This window comes from Stenella coeruleoalba (genome assembly GCF_951394435.1).
Source record: "Stenella coeruleoalba genome assembly, chromosome: 3".
Taxonomy (NCBI): Eukaryota; Metazoa; Chordata; class Mammalia; order Artiodactyla; family Delphinidae; genus Stenella; species Stenella coeruleoalba.
Window position 1 is genome coordinate 144,076,299 of NC_137148.1, and position 18,718 is coordinate 144,095,016.

The 18,718-nt window shown below is 50.0% G+C and overlaps 1 protein-coding gene and 1 pseudogene across 3 annotated transcripts in view; one reads left to right on the forward strand and one right to left on the reverse strand.

Moving 5' to 3' along the window:
• The first annotated feature begins 2,040 nt into the window (after positions 1-2,040).
• Positions 2,041-18,718, forward strand: part of WWC1 (WW and C2 domain containing 1) — a 152,180-nt gene continuing 135,502 nt past the window's right edge. For both annotated transcript variants that reach the window (XM_079917855.1, XM_079917856.1), the window contains exon 1: positions 2,041-2,743. In XM_079917855.1, coding sequence (XP_079773981.1) covers positions 2,625-2,743 — 119 coding nt within the window. In that variant the 5' untranslated portion in view covers positions 2,041-2,624. The remainder of the gene's footprint in view (positions 2,744-18,718) is intronic.
• Positions 12,488-13,840, reverse strand: LOC307184260 (ubiquitin-conjugating enzyme E2 variant 3-like; annotated as a pseudogene). The gene is made up of 2 exons: positions 13,111-13,840; positions 12,488-12,974 (listed from the first exon to the last, which is right to left on the reverse strand). The product of its transcript is annotated as a ubiquitin-conjugating enzyme E2 variant 3-like (transcript).

Here is an 18,718-nt window from a genome sequence, read left to right on the forward strand (position 1 = left end):
AAAGTTGGATTTGGTGGTCTAAAAGGGGTTTTCCCTTCACAACCAACATCAGCCGGTGGGAAGGCATGGTTGCAAAACAAGGCAAAAAAATGAAAGCAGCAATTACGAAGATTGTCACAAACAACCACACACAATTTTCAGGCGGGGAAAGGACATGGGCTTGTGTTTGGAACAGAAAATACTTCATCAGTTTCACAGGGGTGTACACGGTGCTCCAAACGTACCACAGGGAGGCCCCTGAGATGACAGCCTACTGTGGAGTGCCAAGCCCTCTACACTTCTCATCTGTAGCCCTTATGACAAGCCCTACAGAGTCTATATTATTATGGTGACTTTCAGACCTAAGACTAGGACTTCAGTTAAGCAAGTTACTCAAGGTCACACAGCTAGAAGATAGGGAGGGTTTAAGACCCACACAGAGTGGTTCCAGAGCTTTTGCTTCTCAGCCAAATAACTATGAAACAAGCATCAAAAGGGACAAGCATGCATAAGCATCCATGATATTCCAGATCCAGACCGTGGGTAGGTCCAGGAGTTGCAGAGTAACTAAAAAAAAAAGAAAGAATAGGTTAATGGTGGAGAGCACGAGTACTGAAGTCAGGCCTAGGTTCACTTATTAGCTCTGTATCCCTGGTCAACAATATAGCATCTTGGAGCCTCAGTTTTCTCATCAGTGAAATGGGTATCATAAGTTGTATTCCTTATTCCAGAGTGGTGTTGTGACACTTACATGAGATCCTGCGTGTGAGGCACCTAGCACCATGTTGACTTTAATTTTGAGCTATTGCCCTCATCACTAATGCGAGGATTTTATACATAGTGAAGTTGAGGCCCAAGCAGAGGCGGTGCAGAGGGCTATGGGAATCTCCCCATAAAAGGAGTGGGAATTCCTACTTCTAGGTGTTGTGAGGCCAGTCTGAGGCCCACATTTCTGGACTTTTGTGCATGGCATCTATGGAATGAGGGAGGGAGGGTAAGGCCAAATACTGAGCCCATGAGTCTGGCCTTAAGAAGTAACTGGCTTTGCAGAAGGCATTTGGAGGTGAGGAGCTGCCATGGTGGGGCTTCTCTAACAAAAGAAGATGAGACCACAAACATGGGATTCTCCCCTTTGCTCAGCACACCCTGGCCCATACAACACAGAATGCTGGCTCCTCTGGGAGACTGTGGGGCTCAGACAAAAGGATACACCACACTGGGCTTCATTCCTCCAGTTCACCTCCCCGCTATATATCCAGGGCAAAAAATGGTTAAAGACACAGTCAGAAGACATAGACAGCCAGTTGATCCTTAACTTTAATTAAGTAATTACAAATTTTAAATTTCTTAAGCAATATTGATTTTTAAATTTTCTTCTCATTTTTTTTCAACATGGAATTTTACTTTGCTTGCTTTCTTCTTTTTCGTAACCCCCTTCCCCCAAAGCTATAACATATCAAATAGTATCGCAGAGGAGAACGCAGGGGAAGCTGCCTGGGACAGGTTAAGTATTCAATTTAATGAACAACAACAATGTCATTACTATTACTTTTACAGAGTGCTTCCCTGACACCGCCTGGAAGTCCTCCGGGGTCGAGGGGGGTGGGGTAGATTGATAGCACTCCTAATTTTACGGTCCCGGGGAAAAGCCAGCTACATTTGCAAATACGAGGGGCGGGGGGATGGGTGAAACAACGTGGGGAGAAGAATAGAATAAGAGGGAGACAGATGGTGTGTGTGTTGGGGGAAGGGATCAGAGATCCTGGAAAACTTATGTTCCCCGATTTGCAAGAATGTTTCCATTTAACCACTTCTTGCCTGACTCCTGATTCTACATGAGAGAAGCGGGGAGTTGTAAGATTTGGTGCCACCTGTGCAAGAGCCTGGACCCTCGGAGTGGAGAGAGCCAGGAGCGTTGGGAAGCAGAGGGAGAGCGGGTCTTGCTCTAGCCTCCTGGGGCGCCAGTCTGGGTCAGGAACCCAGGTAAGGGGCGGGCTCCCATTCCTCCGGCAGGAGCAGCCGGCGGTTGGGACTGTCCCACGAGGGGGCGCGTCTCGGGCCCTAGGACCCGCCCTCGCTGCGCTGGGCGCGGGGAGGGGACGCGGGAACCCTGGCGCCCGGTGCTCCGCCTCCCGTTTCCGGGGCAGCGCGGTTACCTGCACCGCCCGAGCCGCACCTGGCGGAGGCAGAAGTCGCAAGCCGAGAGCGTTCGCTGAACGGCGGAGCTGAGAGGAGGGATAGCACCCGGCTGGGAGGAGGAAGAGGCGGCGGCGGGCGGCGGCGTGGAGGCTGAAGGGCGCCGCGCGCCGCGAAGGAGGGCAGGCGGCAGCTGCGCTCGACTCGCTCTGCCACGCCGGCGGGGCGCGCACCCGGGCCCGCACCGCGCCGCTGCGGACGCACATGGCAGCGTGAGAGGGCCGGCGGCGGGAGGAGCGGGCGGCGCCGGGCCGGGGCCGCAGGGCCGCATGGACAGCGCCGCCACCCCGGCCGGCCCTCACTAGGGCCCCCAGTCCGCGGGCGCCACTCCCCAGATCATGGTGCCTCGGCGGCCGCCCGAGCCGAAAAGAGCCGGCCGGAGCCGTTGAGCCGGGGGCCCCCGCGGCGGCCGGGAGCTGCATGGGGGAGCGCGGGCCGCGCTCGGGAAGATGCCCCGGCCGGAGCTGCCCCTGCCGGACGGCTGGGAGGAGGCGCACGACTTCGACGGCAAGGTCTACTACATAGACCACACGAGCCGCACTACCAGCTGGATCGACCCGCGGGACAGGTAGGACCCCGAGAGGCCCCCTCCTGCCCCACGGGCCACCAGCCGGGATTGTGCAGGGGATGCCGAGGAGCTCGGCGAGCGTCTTCGGTTTCCCGCACCCCACACGCTCCACCTTCATCCCCTTCTGGACCGCCCGGGTGGGCTGCCGGGAGGAGGGGACGGCCAAGTGAGTTGGCCCAGGCTGCCGCCACCGCCTTCCTCTGATGAGGACTCAGGCCCCAGGCGGCACCTGCCCGGAGTTTTGACCTTAAGCTCTAGCCCCGCCCCCCGCCCCCCGCTTCCCCTTAGTTGGGTCGGGCGGGGGCTGGGGGAGCAACCTAGCCGAGCGATGCTGGGGCTTCCCGGGAAGGCTTTCCCCAGCACGGGGTGGGGGAAGAGGGGGGGATGGGGAAGCATCTGGTTTGGAGCGGGTGGCAGGCACCCAGGACTCAGTGGGAGACCGCTGGAGGAAGGACACTGCGTGCGTGCAGGGGAAGGCAGCCTGGAGTGTGGTTTTTGACAGGTGTCTCTGCGGCTCTGAGAGGAGCACGGGAGCAGTCTGGGGGCCTGGAGGCCGAGAGAGGGAAGGAAAGGAAGGAGCGGGGGAGGTCTGATCGGGGAGACCGGTTCTCCAGGAATCTCACGGCAACTTGGAAGCTGTTAGGATGTAGATGGAGGTGAGAGGCCTCCGCAAAGCCCTGCCCATCCCTCTTTCTCCTCCCTCCCTTTCTCTGGGGACCGCGGCTTCTCAGCCCTGCACCAGCGCGTCCTGACCTTGGTGGGCACCAGGCCGGCTGGAGCACCGGATTTGTTTTTGCTGAGGCAGGTGGAGTGTGTGGCTCTTAGCTTCCAGACTTTCTCCTGGTTTGGACCGCTTGGCATTTCTTTGCACACACGCACCCCCCCTCCCCATGAATATCCTGTGGGGAGGGGAGGACCACCCTCTGGGACCGCAGTCACCTCTGTGGTCAAAGTGCCTCAGGAATGCGGAATTTTCACCTGGTCGCTGTGACCTTGGGTGTCAGTGCCTGTAAAGCAATGGAGGTGAATTGTTTGGACCCTTCATCCTGTGGGGTTGGGATGGAGGTTCCAGAAGTCCAGGACGGGGTGTGTAGCGAGGTGAAGGTTGAGAAAAAGCAGAAAGAAAATGTGAGCTGAGATTCCTCGTGGTTTCTGTGAGCACTTTGGTTCATTCATTCAACATTTACTGGGTACCTCCTCTGCGTTCAGTACCACGCTGAATGTCTCATCAATTTAATCCGGAAGAGAAATTTTTAACGCTGGAGAGCGTCCCGTGGGCAAGCTGCTTTTACCTCTGAGCCTCAGTTTCCCTATTTGTCAGGCAAATGATTTGCTTGGAAGGGAAGGAGTAATAGTGGAACTCTTTTTTTAAAAAATTTATTTATTTTACTTTTGGCTGCGTTGGATATTTGTTGCTGTGTGCGGGCTTTCTCTAGTTGGCGCGAGCGGGGGCTACCCTTCGTGTGGTGCGCGGGCTTCTCATCGCAGTGGCTTCTCTTGTTGCGGAGCACGGGCTCTAGGCACGCGGGCTTCAGTAGTTGTGGTGCGTGGGCTCAGTACTTGTGGCTCGTGGGCTCTAGAGCGCAGGCTCAGTAGTTGTGGCGCACAGGCTTCGTTGCTCCGTGGCATGTAGGATCTTCTCCGACCACGGCTGGAACCCGTGTCCCCTGTATTGGTAGGCGGATTCTTAACCACTGCGCCACCAGAGAAGCCCAACAGTGGAACTCTTCAAAGTTGGAAGGGACAGTGGAACTCTTCAAAGTTGGAAGGGACATAGAAGATCAAGGCCCAACTCCCACTTTCAAACGTGAGACAAACTTTGAGGCCCGGAGGTGCGATTTGCTTGTGTTTTGATCTTTCCACCCCTCTGCCTTATTTATGCCGAGTTCTTTACCGGCTCTGAAGTTCTAACCTCCACACTTGTGGTCCTACTCACTTTCCTTCCCCATGCCCCCCTCAGGGTCAGTTGCCCCAGGGACTCTGTTGCTGTGTTGGTGAACTGGACAGTCCCTTGTCCTCTCCTAATACAGGCACAAGTTCAAGTTTCTGTGTCCTCCCATATTTTAGGTCCCAGCAGCTACTGAGTCCAGTGTGCTGTTAGCAGTTGAATGTCGAGGACACTGCTAACTCGGCCCAGGTCATGCATCTAGGAACATCTCTGGGCTGCTGAGAGGATAACACAGCTGTAGAAAGCTTCTTAAACAACGGTCATTTTTTACCCTTGGAAGAGGGCAAGCAGTATAGCTTCTGTGGGATACTGACTTGACTAGAGCGTAATTTCCCAAATTTTAGTATTATGTGGACCACGTTTTTTGCTATATCCACCTGTGTTATTGCTTACTTAATATTTGACTTTAAATCAACCCAATTTGAATTTTTTTTAGCCACTTTCATAAAGGGGAAACTAGTAATATCTATTGCCCCCAGTACTAGGGAACCTTTAAAAATACAGTGGTGGGGGGGACCACAGTGCCATTATATTTGAGTTCACTCCTGGGGCCTGTCCACGGCTCCAGCAACAGGGCTGTGTAGCCTGTGTTTTTAGGCAGATTGGCAGGCATTAAAAACACATTGGCACTTCCTGGAGCTGCTGACTCTCTCCGCCTTGCAGGCCACTGGTTTGAATGCTGCATCTTTGTATTGATATCTGCTGGTCATCCCACCTGCACCGGCCCGGGGTAGGGCCCCTGAGCTTGGGGCGCTGAGGGGTTCTGAGCTCACTGTTGTGGTGAGCCAACTTTGAAAGTTTGGGGAAAGAGCTGAGCAGAGGGTATCCACTTCTGACTCCCTGGAATTCCCTCCTGCACACCCCAGAAGGGAGTTTTGCCTTCTCGTCCTACCTGTGTGGCCCCAGGCAAATCGCTTGACCTCTCTGAGGTGCAAGTGCTCCTTCGGTGAGAGAAGAAGGTTGATGAGATGTTGCTAAGCCCCCTGCCAGTTCTCAGATAGGATTTCGCTGATTCGGGCTTGATCTCGCCTTCTCGCTCCTGACTCCATGGCAGAATTGGGAGGGGGGACGGCAGGCAGGAGGGTGAGGGGACTGAGAGGAGGAGAACGTTTAACAAGGCTGAAAAGCGCCAGGCTTCTTTGGGGTGGTGAGGTTAGGGGAGAGAAATTCTGCCAAGGCAGTTACATCTCTGCAGCTGGTTAATGCTATGAAACAAAATATCACATAAAAAATTTAAAAAAAAAAAGATTCTGCTCCTTGAGTGTGTGTGTGTGTGTGCACGCGCGCCCATTTGTCTTGGTTTTTTTCCTTATCTGAATCAAGGAGATACACCTGTCCATTCCCCTGAATTTAAAAGAAGTAAGTCAAATGGTCCTTCAGTCAGAAAAGTGATTTCTTAGCCGCAGAGAACAGAATAGCGTTTCGGGTTACCAACCCTGAAGAATGTCCTGGCACGTTCCTCTCTCTGGGCCTGAGCTGTTTTGTGTGCTGTCCGGCTTGGAGGCTGCTGGGGGTAGGGAATCCAGTTTTCAGCTTCCCCTTTCACTGGGGGGTTGCCAGCTCTCTCCCCTTCTCACCCAGGGGAAGACAGGGAGGCCGAAATTCCTGAGGATGGTTGTCCCAACAACCAGAGAGGGGCCAGTGGGCAGCTCGGGCCCTGCCTACTGGGCCAAAGGCTCCAACAGCACCACGGGCTCCTCCCGAGGCAAGGCTGGTCTGAGAAGGTGACAGGTCTGTGGGGAATCAGGTGCTGCATATCGGGCTGTGGAGCAGCGTGCCTTTAGCAGTGCTAAAGTGGGTGCTTCTGGGAGCTTCTAGCAAAGAGCCAGCATTCCGGGTATATTTAACTTGGAGGTATGCAACAACAAACACACTGATTGTTCTCCGAGGAAGAATGGATTGTTGGAACTGGCCCTGCTGGGGAAGGTTCCTGAAGCCTAATTCCTGCTCATTGGGGGGTTTGTCTTCTGACCTTCTTCTAGGAACCACCTGGGAGCTCTGTGGGCACGGTTTCTGGGGCTGTGTGATCGGTGCTAGAGGCCCACGTGTCTGGGAGGCCATGTTGAGAGAACCCAGCAACTTCTCTCATGATTTGAGGAGGAATTTTTGCCAACGCTGTTATTTCAGGAATGATTCATAGTGTAAGACGTTGGGTCTGCAGCAGGCAAAAGATCTTAATCTCCTTCTGGTTACAGACCCTTATAAGAATCTGACAAAGGTTAAGGATGTTTCCTGAAGAAAAGCATGAACATGGCTTTTGGCACATAATTTCAGGGCGTTTGTAGACCCCGGGTTCATAACCCCTGCCAGAGATTAACTTAAAAACTGCTCGTCACTACCTGTATGCCCTCCTGTTTAGCTAGGTAGGACATAATGAGTGACTATTTACTATATTCAGGTAGTCTGCTGAGAGCTTTCCACGGATAACTTCTTTTAATCCCCCTAACAACCCTGGGAATAGGTTATCTGCCCGAGAAACCCGAGCCTCAGGGGGGCTAAGTTGGGGGAAAGCCACCCAGCTTCTGAGGAGCTGAGATGGGAATGCCAGGCATGCCGACTCCAGAACCCAAATTTCTAACCACTCAGCTGCCTGGACTCCGTTACTGAATTAAGACCTCTGCTCCACCGCCTAAGGAATTTGGCCTTGGGGCATGGGGCCAGCACAGGCATGATTTCAGTTACCTGCTGCCATTCCGGTGTCGCCAGGCCATGGCTATCCAGCGAGTGGTGTAGAAAATGGAAAGAGGTTGAGTCTTTGGATCCTGGCATCTCGGATCGGCTGCTTGCTGCCTGAGTGACCTTGGCAAGTTACACATTCTCTCTGAGCCTTGATTTTGTCTTCTCTAGGATGGGGTGATGCGCATAAACTGTCAAGGGCCATTATGAGCATAAAATAAGTTCAATCACGTAGGGCAGCTAGCACAGAACCTAACATACAGGAGACACTTGGGAACGCCAAACCTTTTGGCTTTTACTAGGAAGTACTTAGGAAATACTTAAGTCAAATGGAGACTGAGTCTCCATCCAGCTCTGTAGCAGTTTGCAGCTGGGATGGACCTTTCTGGTCATGTAATCCAGCCCTCTCATTTCACTGATGAAACAGACTCAGAGACGGGTGACTTGCCCAAGGTCACACAGCAAACGTCAACCTTGAGTCTCTAGTAGAGGTCTCCTTTCTTCTTTCTTTTATGTAAACTTTTCCCTAAAAATCAGACCCAGTTTCTTCTCATCCACGGTAATAATTTGAGACTATGTTATGCTTGTGGTTTATTCTTTGTAATCCTTTTTGACTATGCAGACCAGCAAGTTTCTTTCATAGCATTGCAATCATTTCTGACTCGTGTCGTAGGAATGTGTTATATGTCGACCAGTTAAAGTACCAGCAATTGCAAGTGCATTACTGTTTTTATAATCAATTTAAATAGATTTAAGGTTATTGTCGGACTAATGTCACTTTCCACCAAGTTACATTCTGACAAGCTTTCTTAAGTGGGAATTATAACCAGCCTGCCAGGGAATTTACCCAAAGCCTCTATTCTCCATGCTTCTGCCTTTTTTTTTTTTTTTTTTTGCGGTACGCAGGCCTCTCACTGTTGTGGCCTCTCCCGTTGCGGAGCACAGGCTCCAGACGTGCAGGCTCAGCAGCCATGGTTCATGGGCCCAGCCACTCCGCGGCATGTGGGATCTCCCCGGACCGGGGCACGAACCCAACCCGTGTCCCCTGCATTGGCAGGCGGACTCTCAACCACTGCACCACCAGGGAAGCCCTGTGCTTCTGCTTTTAATGATCCACTAATACCTTTAGCTTGGGCCTTTACAATTATTAGAGGACTTTTCTTCTCCTTCCAAGGCTTGAATTTATGATCTACACATTTCACGGGAGTCTGCAATGCACGGGAATATCTTACGTCATTCATTAAGAAAGAAATAAGGTTAAAAAGCACTAGTCTAGGGCTTCCCTGGTGGCGCAGTGGTTGGGAGTCCGCCTGCCGATGCAGGGGACACGGGTTCGTGCCCCGGTCCGGGAGGATCCCACATGCCGCGGAGCGGCTGGGCCCGTGAGCCATGGCCGCTGAGCCTGCGCTCCGCAGCGGGAGAGGCCACAGCAGAGAGAGGCCCGCATACCGCAAAAAAAAAAAAAAAAAAAAAAAAGCACTAGTCTAGCTAACAGGAAGAAATAAGAGGCATTGGAACCCACAAATGAATAAAATAATAATAAATGCTAAGTCTCCTAATATGTATTCTGTGCTGCGCACCAAGTGTTTTATATTATGATCTCATTTAATCCTTTTGCCAACCATATAAGGTAAGTACTGTTATTTTCTCCATCCTCAGATAAGGAAACAGCGATTTAGAAAGGTTAAGCATTTATATTTGCTCAAGGTCACCACCAGTAGGTGATGTACCCAGGATTGGGGCCCAGCTGGTTGAACTCCTGAATCCACACTCGAATTAGCTATTGCCATTTCAGGGCTCCAGATGCCCTGTTGACAAGCTGGGCTGGAAAGTTACCATTTACTCCTAAATTGAGGCGAGCCTGCTGTGGATCTCCGGGAAAGATGTTTTGCCAAGGAGGCTTAATCAGAGAAGCCAATGAGATCCACATGGCAGCTTAGGAGACGATCGGGCACAAAATCTACCTTCTGGGAGCAGCCAGCTAACCAGAGCTCTGGGAGGGAGGGAAAGAACAGAGAAGGAGGCAGAGAAACTCTGAAGGATGCGGTGTGTGGAGAGAGAGAGTTCAGAGTCGTTCCCGAGTCTCTCGGGTAAATGCTCCCAAAGGCCAGGGACTTAGTAGCCAAGGCAGCGCCTCCCTGTCACCACCCCTCCCGCTTTTGGCCTCGCCAAACTGACCTGATTCCCCACTCCCCTGGGATCCCCGGGAGCTGTGCAACACTGCCCTTTTGAAGAGAAGCGAATCAGGTTGCCTTGGTTACTGGGAAGGTCGCAACGCCCAGCTCAGGTGCACATAAGGAGAGACGAGGCTAGAATAAGTGGGAGTTGGCACGTGGCCGGCATGCTGCTGCAGAACTCTCTGGATGCAGGAAGCCTCAGTCGGGTTTTGGCTGCATTTGCAGGGGGTGCCAACTTCACTGCAGTCAGCTGTCTGTGCCGAGTGTCTCCAGCCACGTCTGCCTCCAGGCTATGGGGATCTGCCCCTGGCTCAGCGAGGGGCCCTGGATAAGAGAAACCCACTCCTCTTGGAGAAATGGCCTGGGTAGCATCTCCTAGTACTTCCACTTGGACAGGACTGAGGGCTGGATCGGGGCTGAGTCTGGGTGAAAAATGCGTGCCGTGCCTCTCCCAGCACAGAGGGGCCCGTGGGCCACACACCTTTAGGTGGAACAGGTAGAGGCTCTAGTTACTGCTACTGACAAGCTTCTCGGCTGCCCTGAATCCCTGTTTCAGAGTGAGATAAAAGAAGAGAACACTCAGAAACTGGATACAGTGACGTTTTGTTATTTAACCTTCACCAGCGGACCATTAAGCCTCCAGCTCCTGGGCAGACAAGCTCCTGCCAAAATAAAGGGGGGGCGTTCACTGTTGTTGTGTGGGGGGAACGCAGAACGTTCTGTAAAGATGCTAGACAGGGGAGAGGGAGTGGAGAAGAGAGAGCAGGGAGGAGGGAAGAAAAGGACAAGTGCAGTGGGTTACCTCCACCCCCATTGCCTCTTCAATGCTTCTACCCATGACATCTCACCATTGGAGAGAAATGGGATCTTTCAGTTTCAAATGTCTGGCAAAGAAAAAGGACCGAGGCTTAGGTTCTCATTCAATGGTCGGCCAGAAAAAAAAAAAAAAAAAAAATGAAGCCGCATCAAGATTAGGGACACCTTTGTTGGCTTTTTTCTTCCCCTGCTCCATTCATCACTCTCTGGCAGCCAGGACACCAGGCCAACGGCAGCTGCTGACTTTCCCCAGCCGGCTGCCTGCTGTTGCCGGGCCTGGTTTGGTGGCAGCCAGACTGTCCCCACGCTGGCTTCCTCCCCGCCCAGTGGCGGTTACTTGTTTGATTTGTCTCTGGGATGCCCTTAGGATCCACTGACTGATACCTGACTTGGAAGGATGAAGTATCAAGATCCAGGCATCAGGTGTCTGCTAGGATGAGATGAGCCTGGGACAGCCTTCCAATCCTGCATCTGTCGTGGCTTTTCTTGGATAGTTAGGGCTCTCTGAGTATGGCGTTGTGTAGTCCAGGAATTTCTAAAGTTTTTATGTTAAGTGAAAAAAGAAGCAAACCCAAAAACTGTTCCATGAAAAATATAAATACATGTGGACGAATTAAGGGGTTTTAAAAAATGTTTCACTTGAATGGAAGGGCTGTACATGAATCATTTTCTAAAACAAAACTGTGGCACATTATTAGTATATTCACAATATACAGAAAATTGCAGAGAAACGTCTGCTAAATGGAACACGGCATTTACAGACCTTGGAAAGATAAATAAAAAGGGCAAGGTAGGTATAAGAAAAGACAAAAGACACAAAGAAGTCTGGAATTTAATTATGAGTATTACTGCCATTATATATTACACACATCATCACGTTTTATCTTTCCTCTGAGTTTGGACTTATAAGAGCCATGAGAAAACAATGTTTGGAGAGAGGGAGAAAGCTTCACTGTGTTCAAATTTGCTTCTGACACAGTCATTAGGATTTTCAGTTAAATTTAGATGGACTGAATTGTTTCATTTTTTTGTTCATTTACTGCCCAACCCTTCACACTTCCTAAATGTATATTTATCCTAGTTTAAGAATCCCTTTCAAATCATGCATCTAATCAATCCTAATCTTTCTGGTTCTACTCCTTAAAAACAGTAATTCCCTGACCCCAAAAATTTTAATAAAAAATGACCATGTGATCTCTCTTTTCCATTACATATAACACCTATCCTTTAGGTAAGATTGATGCCCAAAGCAGATGACCTAACACTCTGTTTTGAGGTCCAGCCCTTGGGTTTCTAAAACACCATTCGAAGGAGTTATCTGCAGTTTACATATGATTTCAATATCACAGCTAGAAATAGCAGCTCCAAAGCACATGTTCTACTGACTAATTTGGTGGGGCATAGTATGAATGACCTTTGGATACACCGAGGTGGTATCAGGATCATTCATTAATTTCAAAATGTATTTACTGAGGCCTTTTAAGCTCAAGGAGTTTACAGTCTGTCGAGGTGAAGAGACAGGTAAATATGCAATTGTAACACAGTGTGATAGTGGTTATAATAGAGGCATGAACTTACTTAACCTGGAGAATTAGGGAAGGCTTCCTGGGAGAGGTGGCACTCAAGCCCAGTCTTTTTTTTTTTTTTGATAAATTTATTTATTTATTTTTATTTGTTTATTTTTGGCTGCACTGGGTCTCCGTTGTTATGCGCGGGCTTTCTCTAGTTGCGGCGAGCAGGGGCTACTCTTTGTTGCAGTGCACCGGCTTCTCACTGCGGTGTCTTTCCTTGTTGCAGAGCACGGGCTCTAGGCACGCGGGCCTCAGTAGTTGGGGCACGCGGGCTCAGTAGCTGTGGCTCACGGACTCTAGAGCGCAGGCTCAGTAGTTGTGGCGCACGGACTTAGCTGCTCCGTGGCATGCGGGATCTTCCAGGACCAGGGCTTGAACCCGTGTCCCCTGCACTGGCAGGCAGATTCTTAACCTCTGTGCCACCAGGGAAGCCCTCAAGCCCAGTCTCGAAGGGTAAGCAGGACTTAGCCAAATTAATGAATGTTCTGGGAAAGGAAGCATCAGGTGCAAAGGCAAGGCGGCATGAGAGTGTGTGAACCCTTCGGGAAGCTGCAAGTTGATCATCTGACTAGCATAAAATGCTTGTCAGAATGGCAGAAGATGAGGCTTTGTCTTCTCCCTGCTCACCAATAACCCATACTTCTCTTGCTGAAGTCTGTGCCTTCAAAACATTTGTAATAATATATTGTAATCTCTGTGAATCCAGATTGCAACCAATTCCAATCACTCGATTTGCAGGAAATGCACTCAGTTTCCACGTCACGTAGGTCATGATTTCCGCTGGTTGAGATGCAACGAGCAGGATGCCATGTGGACGATAATGTCCCAGAGCTGCAACAAAGGCTCTGAACATATCCACATTTCTCTGTACCACGTCGAGGTAGGACTGAGAACTACCCAGAGAGTTGACTGTGAAGATCGCCACCTTTGCTGAAATTGCTAATGTGCAGGCAATTCCCAGTTCTCCACCGCCAACCGCGGTAATTTTATTGACTTTTATTCTCATGATTTGCCCAGTTCTTTGAATTTATATCTGAGACACCTTCAGTGATTTTTGCAGTATAGGCTAGCAAGTCTGCCTGCTGTGCCGCATCAGATGATGATAGAGAATACAGGGGAAGTTCTTCTTGAAACTTGGCAATCATTTCTTTAATTCATCCAACAATGACAAATTTAGGCCTGATACATCACAGGAATAGTGCCAGTGAAATTCAGCAGGTTTTTCTGGGAACTATCTTTGAAAACATAGGTATCCATGGAATATCTGAAATGTGGGAAAAACATATTTACAGTCTTCAGTTCTTCCATAGTTAGATCCCTGAACTTGTACTTGCCAAGCAGTCGCCTCACACCCTCACTGTTGAGCTCCATCTCCAGCCAGGACCACGAGTCGGGTTCTAGTCCAGGAATTTCTTACACGTGCATTTGTATCACTAACAGTGACAACCATAACTGGCCTCTGATGATCGCGATGCTAATAGTTATATTTAGTCATCTTTATCCAGTAGCTCGCGTGGGCCAAACACAGTTTGTTGCTCATGGTATTTTTGTGGCATTTTGCAGATGGGGAAACTGAGGTTAAGAACAGCCAAGTGACAAACTCAACGTCATAGAGGTAGAAAGGGGCTGAGTTGGAATCTGAATCTAGGTCCATCTGGTTTCAAAGCCTTACTCTTTGCACCACTGCAGTCTTTTTCAGTGAATTTGGAGAGAGGAAGGGAAGAGGGGAAGGGAGCAAAGGAAAAGGGACCTTTGTAACTACAGAGAAATAACACATCTATGAGCATATATACCTTGCTCACTGTGGAGGAAAATGTTTGTGTGGTTCCAGCCGAACTTTGGTTTGACATACCACACTGTTCCCTGCAGTAGATAAGGCCTTCCTAACGATCTCCAGAGGACACCAAGTCCCGCCTCTGTCATTTACATATAGTAAGTCACCTTGAACAAGTCCCTTCTCTACTGTAAGCGTAGGACCTACCTACCCCAGAGGGTTGTGGGGAGATGAAAGGACCTCAGACATGGTGGGTCTTACCCAGTGCCTGGTACACACCAGGCTTTCAGATGGGAGCTGTGACTAGTTAGGCTAGTTTACCCTTCTTTGCCTTGGTAGAGAAACGAGAACCATTGTCCCTTCCTTGCCAACTCAAGTTTTTTCCTGCTGAAGCAGGGCTCACCTGAGCCGCCTTGACATCAGGGTTTGCAAACCACCTTGGGGCACTCATTGTGTAAATAAACCAATAAATTCTTTTCCCCCTAGTCTTATCAGAGGCAAGCCCTCGTTTGGAATTTCTGAAGTAAAGTGACTCTTGCCAGGGAGCTGGCACCAGGGCAGTGTGTGAAGCAGGGATAATGAGTTGCAGTGGTCATGGCTGAGTGAAAACGGCTGCTGTGGGAACTGGAGGTCTCTGGAATCCATTGGTGACTGCTCTGATATCCTGGCCCTTCACTCGTGCTTCCCTGTGCCCTGTTGGAGAGCTGTTTGAGAACCTGCTGATTTTAGCATGGAGGTGGTGCAGAAGGGCATTGGTGTTTATCTTGTCCCACCCAGCCAGGGGTTGGCCATTCATTCAGCAGGTATTTATTGAGTGCCTACTGGGCTTCAGGCTCCGTTGAGAGCAAAGTCCCTGCTACAATGGGGTGTACCCTCGGGCCAGGGAGATGGGCAAACAGTTAAACAGATAAATTACATTCTGACTGGGGGCTTGGTATTTGCTAGAATTCTTTGACCCATCTTAGGAAGCTGGAGGGATGGCCCTGTCTAGGACACCTGTTGGTAGTTGCTGTGTGAACTTGGGCTTTGGATCTGAGAGACCTTTGCGCCTTCCCTACGGTGTTACCCAGAGCCTGTTAGGATGAGCTGGGCACCGGGCTAAGTGCTGGGAATGCAAGGGTGACATAAGACAGTCTCCAGCTCATATCATTTACTACAAATTAGTGAGAGACAGTCATCAAACTGTGCAAATAGAAATGCCAGGCTCTCTGAACCTTGGTTTATTTCCTCTCCTGTTTCATCTGGACTCAACTTAGAAATATTTATTGACTGCCTGTAAACGAATAGAGTGTCTGTAATATGCCAGACATTGTTCCAGCACTGGGGATTTGGCAGTGATTAAGCCGTCAAAAATCCTGTCCTCACGGAGCTTACATTCTAGAGCAGTGATTCTCAAGCTTGGGGAAGCATCAGAACCACCTGGAGGATTTGTTAAGCCGGGTCCCACTCCCTCTCTCCCACCCACACACCCAGTCTGTGTCAGTAGGGCTGCTGTGGGGCTTGGAAGTTGGTGTTTCCAGCGCATGACGCTGCTGCTTTGTGCCCTGTTGCTTTGCAGACCGCTAACAGTTGATTTATTGAATCCTCGCAATAACCTGGGAGGATTGGGGGTTAGGGTGGGGTAGGGGAGTCAGGGGGAGCCCTCTCATCGCTGTTTTACAGACAGGGAACTGAAGAAGGCAGGTGAGGCAGCTTGGCCCTCCCTCTTATGCTAAGCAAGCTACAGGAAGTGACTTCAGAAGCAAGCACTGTTTAACTGCCTCGCCGTGATCGCTATGAGCAATTTTGTTCTAGTTCTTTTGCTGACCCAGAGCCCGACTGGTGGCAACATCCAGTCGGGTGTGCCCCCGCGTTGTAAAATAAAGGATGGGGAAGCAGGAGGTCTGAGCAGATCCCAGAAGCCAGAAGGAGCTTCTCTTTACATTAGAATGCGTGGAGTTATATATCCATGGTCACCGAGAGGAACAGAGGGCACGGGTCTTCCCTGTTTCTCCCTGATGCTGAGCCAGGAGACCTGTGCCGAGTCCGCTCTTCAGAGGAAGGGGTGCTGGGCTCCTTCACCCCTAACCCAGTCTTACTTCGAGTCTAGGAAGTGCAGATGAGGTGTGGCGAAGAGGCAAGGCTCTCCTCTCAGAATCCTCACAACAGCCCTCTAGGGAGGCCTTGTTCCCCTTGACCATGACTTGGATTGTACATCCTCAGCCTTGCCACTGGCTGGTTCTCTGACCTTGTTTAAGCTACTTAAAGCCTTCTGAGCCTCAGTTTCTTCACTGGCAAAATGGGAATAAATTAGAAGCTACCTTGTAAGCCACAATGAAATTCGAGGTCTCTCATTATATTTAAGTTCCACTGTCTGGACAGAGATTAAGGCCTCCTTGATAGCTTCATCTATAGTTCTGTAGTTTCTGCTCAGTTCATATATTTTGAGCACCAGAATTTTTTTGGACATAAACCTCTTTCTTCTCATTTCTCTGGAAAAATGGATCATACTTAAGCAGATACACATCTTCCCAGACAACAAAGACTTTTGCTAGACGGGACTACTAAGCGGTATCTTAATAGCTCAAAAAATTTCAAACCAGCCTGAGTGGTTTATTTCCACTGCTGATATAAAACAAATATTTGCTGGCCGCAGGTGGAGGACCCTGGGTGTTTCTTCAACGTCCTGACTGGTCACCAGGCCTGAGTGGTTCTCAAAATGTGGTCCCAAACCAGGTCATCAGCTTCACCTGGGAAGTTGTTAGACCTGCAGACTCTCCTGTCCCACCTCAGACCTACTAATCAGACACTCTGGGGGGTGGAGCCTTGAGAGCTGTCTTTTAAGGAGCATCCCAGGTGACTCTGCTGCCCCCTCAAGTCTGGGAACTACTGGCCAAATGTTTGCAGCTAGAATGACGTGAGGTATTCTGTGAGTGGTCGCAGGCAAAAACTGGTCAGGTTTGAAGAGCCTTCCAAGCACAGGTCGATGCAGCCCGTTGAAATGGTCTTCACTGGCTTGAGAACATTTTATGATCAATCCCCAAACCCTTATTGTCCAAGCGGGACCTCCGCACTTCTTTCACCAGGCCTCACCATCACTTAACATCTTTGCATCAAGATTCAGCTCACAAATGAAGTATAAAAAGGCCTTCCCCTTCTCCCTCGCCTGGGCTCCATGACACCTTATGCTGTAGTAGGACAGCGTGACTACCCGCATCCTCTCCGTTCTTGTTAATAGGCAGCTCAGTGGCTGGCACACAGTAGGACTGCACCAAGCCAGGAAATGGCTGCTCCCCAGTTGGGAGTTTTGGATTCTGTTTGTGGCCCTTCCTCATAGCAGCAAGTCCCTTGGCCTTCCTGAGCCCTAGTCTTCGTTGCTCTATGACGGGGGAATAATGACCCTTGGTCTCCTTTCCACAATGGAGTATAGGAGTCTGTGTCTGGATCTCCGGGACAATAGGATCAGTCAGTGATTCTCAAGTTCAGTTGCACATCGGACTCAGCAGAGGGGGAGTGCTAAAAACACCTATGCCTGCCCCACTCCCAGAGAATCTGGTTTCATTGGTCGGGGGTATGGCCTGGGCATGGGATTTCTAGAATCTCCCCAGTTGACTCTGGAATACAGCCACATTGGAGAACCACGAGTGTAGGTAAATACATCCCTTCCTCAAAATGCTTGGAGAGTTTGAATGAGATTATGCTAAAGTACCTTGTAAAGCGCTTTAAAATTTAAGAGTTCCACAGTTCCACATGGAAAACTGAAGATGATTCAGGAAGTATTAAAAAATAGCTATGGGGGGGGGAGAAGGAGATATTTCAGGGATGTCAGGCACCTTGCAGTTTGGTAATTTCCCCTCTTCTAGATCTGTCTTGCTATTTCTTTCCTGATGTGTTAAGTATCAAATTGATTTGGGCTCATCTTTGCCTTAATGTGAAAATCTTTTAACTCGCATTGCAGGAGTAAATGCCTTTAAATAAATTGGTCTAAGCTACTTTGGAGTTGTAGGCCTGGGGGGTGGGCAGCTGCTGCCTGTCCCCAGCAGATCTTGGTCTGGATTTCATGCACACGTCTGAGTCCTCGAGACTCCAAGGGAGTGGGGAATGCAGATGTTGTCACCATGTAGATCGTGGCCGGTGGATAAGAACTCATCATAGCCAACACTTGCTGAGACCCTAGATAGTGCAAAGATCTGAGCCGAGCGCTTTGAGTGCATTTTCCAATTTAATTCTCCTAGCAACCGTGCGAGGTGAGAACCGTTACCATCTCCATTCTGCTGCTGGGGAAACTGAGGCTCAGGCAGTTGAGAACTTGCCAGTGATGGCACAGCTAATAAGTGGCAGAACTGGGATGCCACTTTCTCTGCCGCCACAATGCACCCTGGAGGCCAGGCCAGGCTAGGCTGTCAAGAAGAGCAATACTGAATTTGTTCTGGTAATTCAGACCATAGCTCCTTTCACTACTGTGATTCCTTGAGTAGCAACTTCGCTCAGTTGCTCAGGGTCTGTCTGGATAGCTAGACCTTTCTGTTTGCTCTGCTCCTATTTTCGGAGATGTCCCTCTCTCAGCGAGCACAGTGAGTGAGCTCTTTTTCTGAGTACAGTCAGTTTTTCAAAATTCCTCCAAGGATCACTTTCCTAGACCACGTTCCCCTGTCCTGGTGGTGATGAGCATCTTTGTTTCACCCTCCTTATAGACTCTTGTGCTCAAGGTAGCCCCATCTCTTGTTACTTTGGCATGAAAGACTCAGCAGGAATCAAATTCCCTTCGGACGCTTTGGTGTCTGAAGGGCATGTGGGCTTGGACGGCAGCATTCTTGCTTGCCCAGTAGCACATCCTTCAGGACGTTTGTTTGGGTTCACTAGAAGTCAATTGGGTCATCTCAGATCTGAAGTGGCTCTAGCCGTGCACAAATTACCTTCCACTTCTGTTGCGTGTTGGGTAGAATCGAAAACAAAGAATGCCATTACCTTTGGGTGTTTGGTTCCTGGTGGGAACTGTGCTAAGAAGAGGGTTCAGCAGTGACCAAAGACAGA